Consider the following 10,619-nt stretch of genomic DNA (forward strand, 5'->3'; position numbering starts at 1 on the left):
CATTTACTGAATTTCTAGCCCACCTTCCCCCCGAATAACTCAAGGTAGTGTATAGGGTCTCTCCCACTGTATCTTCTCAACAACCCTATGAGGTAGGGTTTTGTTTTCTTTAGTTTTGTCTTATGCTGGTTTAAATGTATGTGTATATTTATTGTGGCAAGTCGCTCTGAGCTGCTTTTGTAAGAAAAGCGACAAATGGGTTCAATAAACAGATAATAAATACGCAGACGTCAGCCGAGGAAGCTTTGCACAGCAGAGAGCTAAACACAGTCTCCTCTTATAACTGATACAGAATGGATAAAGGGGGCAGTTTTCAGGGACCTGCTCAAACCTCAGCCATCCTAGCAACATGTCGGACTCAGCCCTTGGTCGGGTATCTGTTAAAATCTGGAGCCACGCCACAAATTCCAGCAAAGTGATTCTAGAGTCACAGAACTGCTGAGATTAAAATCATGTTCCAAGCTATGAAAAGAAGCGAAGGGACTCGTTTCCCAGAAACAAAAATGATTAATGGTGGGAAATGACAGGACGACAAAGAAGCCCCCTTCACCCCTCACTCAGAAGCACATTATCTCTAGAAGACAACGGGTTCTCCTAATGCAAGGGGAACATTTTCTTTGAATCCAGCACAAGAAAAACATGACCCTTTGCACTCATTAAGTGTTCCAGCTTCTCTCACTTTGTTCACCAGGAACATGCTTGAACAAGTCCTGTTTACCATTTTGCCTCGGCAGAAAATGGCCATTTGGGATCAGGCAGCGTGACTCAAGCACCACAGTGCTGGAAGGAGCACAACATGGTTGCAGTTTGCTCACTGACTGTATGTTCCTCCAGGGTCTGAGCTACGTGGTTGGCAAAATCACATGCTATGGTCCCAAGAAGCCTGTCCTATGCTGTTTCGCTGTGCATGTAAATGGGCCCCAAGTAACACAGACAATAGAGCTATCTCTGCTTGTAGCAGTGCTGGTGTCTTGAATCTGGAAGCACAATTTAGAAGTAGCAATATGCTAATACAGGGGTGGGGAATCTGACCCACCAGGCCCAGGGGTGCCGACTTATAAAAAATATTGGGGGGGGCCATACCGGGGTCCTGCCGCTGGTTCGCTCGGGTAGCCGGGAGAACGCAGTTCGAGGTGGCGGTGTTGGGGAGAGACCCTCGCTCAGGGCGCCACAAGACTTGGCGGCCGGCGGCCTATCTAGGGGGTTTTGGAGCGTATTTCGGCGGAGCGATTGGGGAGGAGGGGGCTTGTTGCCGGATTCTTCAGCTGGGCCGGAGATCCGCTGCTGGGGGGTCCCTGGGCCGAGTTGTGAGCACGGCCTGCTGAAGGGAGATCCAGCCGACTGCGCGACGGGGACGGCCGGGGCTCTCCGGCTAGGGCGCGCGGAGCAGGTGGGGAGGAGGCGGGGGTTACAGCTCCATCGGGAGTGCATTTCCACAAGGGTGCGATGATGTCACAAGGACAAGAAAGGCACGCGATATGGACTATTGCGAGCAGGGCGATGCAAAGCTCCAGAGTTGCCTGCGCTTCAGCCCTCGGATCACAAACTGCAGTTCTTTTCCAGGTTGCTGTCTCGATTTTACATCTGACCGAGCGTCTCTGAATCGTGGCTTGTTTGTGCATCTTTGTGCAAGTATTTCTAAATTTTGCTTTCTTTGTGCAAAAAATAAAATAAAATAAAAAAGGACGACCTGACGTTATTTCCTCCATTTCACGAGGAAAGCACCAACTCTCCAAAAGTGCGCGCAACCCAGCCCTAGAAAGTTTGCATCAGCCTCGTCCGTCCCCAGGGCGCTGCAATCCTGTTGCCTGTATCCTCCAATGGGAGTCGCAGCTGGAACGATCCTCTTCCCTCTTCCCCCTCTCTCGGTGCGCAAAGCCAGCCACGCTCCGCCTTCCCGATTGTGCCTCGGCATGTGAGCAGAGGATCCCATTTCAGCGCCGCGCTCTTGCCCTCGTGCTGATGCTCAGGTGGCTCTCGGTGACCTCTTCCCCCCGCCCCTCCCCATGCGATCTGATCTCTCCCCTCCCTCCCCCCAGGAACTCCTCCCCTCCCCTCTCAGGCTTCCTCGGCGGCGGCGCTCTGCGGGAGGGGCGCCCGAGATTATTGGGGGGCAGAGCCCCCCCAAACGAATTTTTGAGGGGGCTCGGGCCCCCTCAGGCCCCATGGAGTCGGCGCCTATGACCAGGCCTCTTAATCTGGCTCCAGGAGCTCTCCCTGGTACAGAAATGGCATAAACCAGTACAGAAGTTTGAACAGGAGCCAGAACAGAAGGGTGAACCCTTGTTGCATCGCCCTCACTGATGGGAGCAGACCAACCCGTCACAACAGAGATCATGCTTACAGTTTTGGCATTCCAGCAAGGTGAGAGAGTGGGCGTGCCACATCTCATTTTCAAAAGCTTGGCGGGAGGGGCAGGGATACCTGTTGGGACATATTTGTTATTTCCATCCAGTTCTGAACTTCTCACCCTGTTCCTGAACGCCTGAATTGTGACTCCTGAGCAATATGTCTGCTGCCAAGCCTGCACAATTAGTTGCCCAAATACTGATCTCTTGTATTTTGGGCATGAGCCAGAACAAAAGCAACTGACAAATGCAATAAGTAACAGCAGTAATGACAACAACATTTTGCTGTACATGTAATAGTATACTCCCCACTGAGTCCCAAGCAAACAGACAGAGGAGTCTTCCAGCAGCATTCCTCTTCAAGTTCCTCAATCCCAAGTGAAGATCTCTGAGCGCCTTGTGTGTGGGATGAAAGTCCCTTCCTTTGTTACATGGCTGTTGCCTTTAGAAAGGCTGCAGGGATATTTCAGTCTAGCAGCATGCTTAGTCCAAATAAACAGCAGCTAAAAATACCCCAGTCACCAGTCCCCAAAGCAGATGTTGGGCCTCACTGGGAATCCCAGGCAAAATTGTCAACACAAGTGAGGAGGAGGTAGTGGAATGTCTTTCCAACCCACCTGACCCAGACTCTGAAAGCAGACTTGGTTCGTGAAATCCACTGAAGAACCTCAGGAGGGACACTTGTGATTTCTGGAGTCCCTCCGCCACTCTTCCCTTCTTTTGGTTCTTCTGCCGTCCCCACCTATTTCAATTTTTTTCTTCAGCTGTGCGTGCTTAAGGATAGGAATAGAGGAAGCTGCCTTGTACTGGTCCATCTAGCTCAGTATTTTCTATATTGACTCTGACTGGCAACAGCTCTCCAGGGTTTCAGACAGGGAGTCTCTCTCAGCCCTATCTGGAGACTGAATATCAGGCCTTCTGCATACAACGCTTTACCACTGAGCTGTATGGCCCTTGCCCCAAACAAAGCACATCTGTAAGAAAATAAGGCTATAGGAAGCTGCCTTATACTGAGTCAGACCAAAGGAGCTATCTAGCTCAGTACTGTCTGCACTGACTGACAGCAGCTCTCTAGGAATTCAGACAGGTCTTTCCCAGCCCAACAGAAACACTGGGGATCAAACCAGGGAACTTCTGAATGCAACAAATTAACAACGAACTCCATAATAATTTTGGGTTTCGTAGTTAATGGGCCCTACATCTTCTTTTGCAGCTGCAGGCCTGTGAAGATTTCCTAAGCAACCTGACTTTCAGAAGACATTACTCAGGGCTGAGAGAATGTGGGAAGAAAGGAATCTTAAAGCTAGATAGTAGCTACTAAAAAAACTGGAAGATATTTATCCTTGAAGCATACAACGCTTCAGACTGCCACAGCAAGATGGAGCCAGCATTTCCCAGTGACAAATTTTCCCTTGTGATTTCTGGAGTCCCTCTGCCACTCTTCCCTTCTTTTGGTTCTTCTGCCCTCCCCACCTATTTCCACCCCAGTGACACATCACAAGTTCAGGGAATGCTGCAAGGCAGGGCTCAGCAACCTTTTTCAGCCAGGAGCTGGTCCACTGTCCCTCAGACCATGTGGTGGGCCGGACCATTTTTTTTGGGGGGGGGGAATGAACAATGAATTCCTATGCCCCGCAAATAACCCAGAGATGCATTTTAAATAAAACACGCATTCTACTCATGTAAAAACACACTGAGACTGTCCGCGGGCTGGATTGAGAAGGCGATTGGGCTGATTCCGGCCCCCGGGCCTTAGGTTGCCTACCTCTGCTCCAAGACATGTCAAGAATGACATGATTAAGTTAAAGAAGTATCAAAGGGCTGAGATGTCAGCACAAAATGGTAGTCCAGTCCTGGGTCACGTTTGGTCAGCAGGGAGGGGGTTGCTACACAGATCTCTCTCAGGCCACAGATAAAATATTGTTAGTACAGTGGTACCTCGGGTTACATACGCTTCAGGTTACAGACTCCGCTAACCCAGAAATAGTGCTTCAGGTTAAGAACTTTGCTTCAGGATAAGAACAGAAATCGGGCTCCGGCAGCGCGGCGGCAGCAGGAGGCCCCATTAGCTAAAGTGGTGCTTCAGGTTAAGAACAGTTTCAGGTTAAGAACGGACTTCCGGAATGAATTAAGTACTTAACCCGAGGTACCACTGTATGGCTTTTTGTGTTTCAGAAAATGCAAACAGTTATAAAGAAGAAGATGAAAAGCATTTTTCTTGATGATCAACTGGAAAGAATGTCTCCAATATCCCATTATTTTCTTCCCATGCACTTTACTATTGTTTTCATCTGCAAGAGATTTGTTTTAGGCACTGTTGAGATTCTGTCCAAATTTTCAACAAAGCAATCCATAAGCACTCAGCTAACATCTCAGAAACAGGAGGAGCATCTACTTAGCTACTGGCTCTTTACCTGATGACAAAGTGAGTATGCAATGTTTATAGCTTGAGCTAAGACCTAGGTCACATCCACATCAGACATTTAAAACACTCTTAATCCACTTTTAAGGTCTTTAATTCCTGCCAAGAATTTTGGGAAATGTAGTTGGTTAAGGGTGCCGAGAATTGTTAGGAGACCCCTCTAAGAGGTACAGTTAGCAGCACTCTTAGCAAACTAACATTCCCAAGATTCTTTGGGAGAAGCCACCACTGTAAAAGTGGTGTAAGGGTGCTTTAAATGTATGGTGTGGAGGACTCATTTTGGGATCCTCTTGACCTAAGACAGGTTTCGCTGGACCTCAAATTAGCTGTCCTACTCATTCCTAATGGAGGCTGCTCTGTCCAAGTTTGAGAAAGTTCATAGGAAGCCCCAGCACACATCTAGCTCTGAGAAACTTCAACTACAAGGCAAAATTCCTATTGGTTTTGCAGCTTGTTTGGAAAAGAAAGTGTTCTGTATCCAGAAACACAAGGTTGCTTTTAGAACCCTTTCTTTATAGGTCTGAACGGTGCAGTTAAAACCAAGGGGGAGAAATGATCATTCATTTCACTCCTTCCTTTAATAAATATTAAATTGCCCAGATGGAAACCTTTGCAGTGACTGCAGGCAGCCCAGCCGAGATCTAGTTTCTTGTGGTTCACAGGAATTTCCTGTCCTGTCAACACACATTTCCTCCATCCCAGGGAGGGATGTTGTTCAAAGCAAACAACATTCCTTGGTTAGTGGAGCAATGGCATTGGCTGGAGAAAACAAATAATGAATGAGATTTGGTTGTGCTGTTGTTGCTGTTGTTGTTGTTGTTGTCATCACTGATGACTGTTGAAACTGGAGCTGCTTAAATAGCCGGAGCCATGTTGGATGCTGGATCTTGTAGACACTGATGGAATCCTATTGAAGATATACTGTGGACATATTTAGATAATGGCATGGCGTCCAAATTATTTATTTCACATATTTCAAAACTGTTTATTGATCTAAAATAGGTCCAGAAAGTGACTTACAAGGAGGGTGGACCACTTGCTACTGGCCTGAAGGTTGCATGAAGAATGCATTTTTAAGCGTAATGCACTGGACGTATCTTAACAGCACAAGCCCATTTACTCAGAAGGAAGCCCCAATGGTTCAATGGTGCTTAAAAGGTAAAGGTAAAGGGACCCCTGACCATTAGGTCCAGTCACGGATGACTCTGGGGTTGAGGCGCTCATCTCGCTTTATTGGCCTAGGGAGCCGGCATACAGCTTCTGAGTCATGTGGCCAGCAAACCAGAGCAGTGCATAGAAACACCGTTTACCTTCCCGCTGGAGCTGTACCTATTTATCTACTTGCTCTTTGTGCTTTCGAACTGCTGGATTCAAACCGCCAACCTTCTGATCGGCAAGCCCTAGGCTCTGTGGTTTAACCCAGAGCGCCACCCACGTCCCTTCAATGGGGCTTACCCCCAGGTAAATATGACTAGGATTGCAGTCTAGTTTGGTTGCACTTGAAGCCCACTGAAATCAACATGAAAGGCTTGTGATGGAGCTAAGCCACATTCATTTCTAACATAGTCTGGATCTAGCCCAGGATTATTATTTTTTCAGTTGGAGATGGAACTCAAGAGCAAGAAAATAATTGAAAACCACATTTAAAGTTAGCCACGAAGCGAATTAAAATACCTGCTGCCTTCCGGATATATAACCTCTGCAGAATTAGCAAAGAGATCAACTTAGAATATAGCCTGGCAGATAATTGCCACAAGAGCCACAATGTAAACAGCACAAAAATACCCAACACCTTGGCAAAAGCCCCACCACCTGTTTTCAATGAAAGCTTTAAAAAGGCTGCGATTGATTCTCTTCCACGGGATGCTTGTAAAAAACATAAACAGACAAGATGTCATGCCAACTGGGAAATTCTTCTTGTCGTGACCCCTGAAATTTTCTCTTGTGTTATTTAATGGTATTTTCTCTCTCTTCGGCATAATATAGTTTCTTTCTCCATGCCATGCACAATTTTACAAATTTCTATCATGTCACCTCTTAACCATCTGTTCTCTAAACTAAAAAGCCCTGGCTGCTTTTCCCCAAATGTTTTCCAAGTCCACAATATCATATGCTGCCTTGAGAGCACATTACGAGGAAAGATGGGATACACGTGTAATAATAAAACACATTTTGCAAATGATTCCCACTCCTATCAGTAACTTGTGTTTGGCTGGTCCAGCTGATGGACCCCTCAGTTCTAGTTTAAAATAAAACAAACAAGAGTAGATACCACAAGACTGAAGTCAGCCCTCCTCCCCACAGCCTCCACTGGAAAGGACCATCAGAAGACACTGCTGTTTCAAATGGAGGATGAGTAATAAAACAGGCAGATGATGAAGTTTCACCACTGCTCTTCCAAGTGACCCTAAAAGCGGAGCCGCTTGTGTAACGAGTGAAAGGAACAAAAAACGTGCCAGGTCTCTGATCATTTATAAGCACTGTTAGGGAGGAGGGAATTTTTAAGATTATGTGGCCCATCAAATTATATGATCCTTGTCTTAAAGTGGGTGGTGCGGGGGAGAGAGTTGATAAACATTTAAGGCATTTCATCACACACTATAATGGGAAACAGATTCTCACTGCATCCCTTTTACTTTCTTGGGTGTCAGTAGCTGTTCCAAGCTCCTGACTCCACCGTTGTAAAGCCTTGCAATTATATAAATAGATATAGATGTAGCCAATTAATTCCTGATCTAATGATCAGCATCCACACGTCATTGACATAAAAAATGCCAGTCTATATTTCCTCTCATTTAATCTGGATATAACACTTTCTGGAGGAAATGCAACAAATTAAGACGGAAACAAACAAACAGAAAAAACTGGTGCCAACATCTCATTTCCAATATACAGTGGTACCTTGGTTCTCGAACACCTTGGTACTTGTACGTTTTGGCTCCCGAACGCCACAAACCCAGAAAAAAGTGTTCCGGTTTCCGAACATTTTTCAGAAGCCGAATGTCCAACATGGCTTCCACTTAACTGCAGGAAGCTCCTGGAGCCAATCAGAAGCTGTGCCTTGGTTTTCGAAAGGTTTCGGGAGTCGAACAGACTCCTGGAAGGAATTAAGTTTGAGAATCAAGGTACCACTGTACCATCAACCCATTTACAATATTACGCCCAGAGTTGACACAAGGTGGTGGAGTGACAAATCAATAAATAATTATCATTTTGCTATCGCTTTTAATTGCAATACAGTCTTTGGCTGCATACATACATAGATTTAAAGCACGACTTCCTGCCCCTACCTAAAAAATAAATAAATCCTGGGAACTGTAGTTTAAGGGTGTTGGGAACCACAGCTACGTGAGGGGCAAACAACAGTTCCCAGGATTCCATATGCTTTCAATTGTATGGTGTGCAACAAAGATTAAATCACCATTTTCTTTTAATCACATGTATCTTGGTGATCAGGCCATTGCTTTTCACCCTTTAAAGGAGAAATGGAGAGCCAGTGACCCTCCAAACATTCTGGACTCCAGCTCCCATAATTCCTCACTGCTGCCCGTGCCAGTTGGGGCTGCTGGGAGCTGAATTCCAACAACACCTGTAGGTCCACAGGCTTCATACCTGCACCGTAACACGTCAGTAAGTCCAGCACTTACAATGATTCTTCAACATCAACTTCGTTGGACTGGTCATGTTGTTTGGATGCCTTATTATCGTCTTCCAAAGCAACTACTCTATTCTGAACTTAAAAATGGAAAGCGTAATGCTGGTGGTCAACAAAAGAGGTTTAAAGCCTCTCTCAAGGCAAATCCTAAAAAAGTAGTATAAAAACTGACAATTGGGAAACACTGGCCTGCAAGCGTTCCAGTTGCAGAACAGCCTTTACGAATGGCGTCATGGGCTTTGAAGACACTCAAACTCAGGACGAAAGGAAGAAATGTGCTAAGAGGAAGGCACGTTTGGCAAACCCTAACCATGATCAACTCCCGCCCAGAAACCTATGTCCCCACTGTGGAAGGACGTATGAATCCAGAATTGGCCTCCACAGTCATTTATGGACTGTTAAGACTGTGTTCAAGGAAGACAATCTTACTCAGCTACGAGTGATTGCCAAAAAAGACGACGACGACCATCATCCCATTGCCACATACACCCAGATTTGGAGTCCTCAAACAATCTGGCGCTGACTGTTGTTGTTGTTGTTTAGTCGTTTAGTCGTGTCCGACTCTTCGTGACCCCATGGACCAGAGCACACCAGGCACTTCTGTCTTTCACTGTCTCCCACAGTTTGGTCAGACTCATGTTTGTAGCTTCAAGAACACTGTCCAAACATATCATCCTCTGTCGTCCCCTTCTCCTTGTGCCCTCCATCTTTCCCAACATCAGGGTCTTTTCCAGGGAGTCTTCTCTTCTCATGAGGTGGCCAAAGTATTAGAGCCTCAGCTTCACGATCTGTCCTTCCAGTGAGCACTCAGGGCTAATTTCCTTAAGAATGGATGTGTTTGATCTTCTTGCAGTCCATGGGACTCTCAAGAGTCTCCTCCAGCACCATAATTCAAAAGCATCAATTCTTCGGCGATCAGCCTTCTTTATGGTCCAGCTCTCACTTCCATACTGGGAAAACCATGGCTTTAACTATACAGACCTTTGTTGGCAAGGTGATGTCTCTGCTTTTTAAGATGCTGTCTAGGTTTGCCATCGCCTTTCTCCCAAGGAGCAGGCGTCTTTTAATTTCGTGACTGCTGTCACCATCTGCAGTGATCATGGAGCCCAAGAAAGTAAAATCTCTCACTGCCTCCATTTCTTCCCCTTCTATTTGCCAGGAGGTGATGGGCCCAGTGGCCATGATCTTCGTTTTTTTGATGTTGAGCTTCAGACCATATTTTGCGCTCTCCTCTTTCACCCTCATTAAAAGGTTCTTTAATTCCTCCTCACTTTCTGCCATCAAGGTTGTGTCATCTGCATATCTGAGGTTGTTGATATTTCTTCCGGCGATCTTAATTCCGGCTTGGGATTCATCCAGCCCAGCCTTTCGCATGATGAATTCTGCATATAAGTTAAATAAGCAGGGAGACAATATACAGTCTTGCCGTACTCCTTTCCCAATTTTGAACCAATCAGTTGTTCCATATCCAGTTCTAACTGTAGCTTCTTGTCCCACATAGAGATTTCTCAGGAGACAGATGAGGTGATCAGGCACTCCCATTTCTTTAAGAACGTGCCATAGTTTGCTGTGGTCAACACAGTCAAAGGCTTTTGCATAGTCAATGAAGCAAAAGTAGATGTCTTTCTGGAACTCTCTAGCTTTCTCCATAATCCAGTGCATGTTTGCAATTTGGTCTCTGGTTCCTCTGCCTCTTCTAAATCCAGCTTGCACTTCTGGGCGTTCTCGGTCCACATACTGCTTGAGCCTTCCTTGTAGAATTTTAAGCATAACCTTGCTAGTGTGTGAAATGAGTGCAATTGTGCAGTAGTTGGAGCATTCTTTGGCACTGCCCTTCTTTGGGATTGGGATGCAGACTTATCTTCTCCAATCCTCTGGCCACTGCTGAGTTTTCCAAACTTGCTGGCATACTGAGTGTAGCATCTGAACAGCATCATCTTTTAAATTTTTAAGTAGTTCAGCTGGAATACCATCACTTCCACTGGCCTTGTTATTTGCAGTGCTTTCTAAGGCCCATTTGACTTTACTCTCCAGGATGTCTGGCTCAAGGTCAGCAACCACACTACCTGGGGTGTACGAGACATCCATATCTTTCTGGTATAATTCCTCTGTGTATTCTTGCCACCTCTCCTTGATGTCTTCTGCTTCTGTTAGGCGCTGACTAGGGTTGCCATATTTCAAAAAGTAAAATTCC

At 46.1% G+C, this 10,619-nt stretch overlaps 1 protein-coding gene across 7 annotated transcripts in view; it reads right to left on the reverse strand.

Annotated features, from left to right (window-relative positions):
• Positions 1 to 10,619, reverse strand: part of LOC308591293 (CCN family member 2-like) — a 32,583-nt gene that overhangs the window by 17,742 nt on the left and 4,222 nt on the right. For 2 of the 7 annotated variants that reach the window (XM_081201994.1, XM_081201999.1), the window contains exon 1: positions 2,345 to 2,942. The exons of 1 other annotated variant lie outside the window; for it this stretch is intronic. In XM_081201994.1, the coding sequence (XP_081058120.1) occupies positions 2,345 to 2,701 (357 nt within the window). In that variant the 5' untranslated portion in view covers positions 2,702 to 2,942. Of the gene's footprint in view, positions 1 to 2,344; positions 3,032 to 8,735; positions 9,962 to 10,619 lie in introns of those variants that run through there. 4 more of the 7 variants (XM_081201998.1, XM_081201997.1, XM_081201995.1 and 1 more) reach the window with 4 other exon arrangements.

Source organism: Podarcis bocagei, assembly GCF_964188305.1.
Source record: "Podarcis bocagei genome assembly, chromosome: 7".
NCBI classification, from domain to species: domain Eukaryota; kingdom Metazoa; phylum Chordata; class Lepidosauria; order Squamata; family Lacertidae; genus Podarcis; species Podarcis bocagei.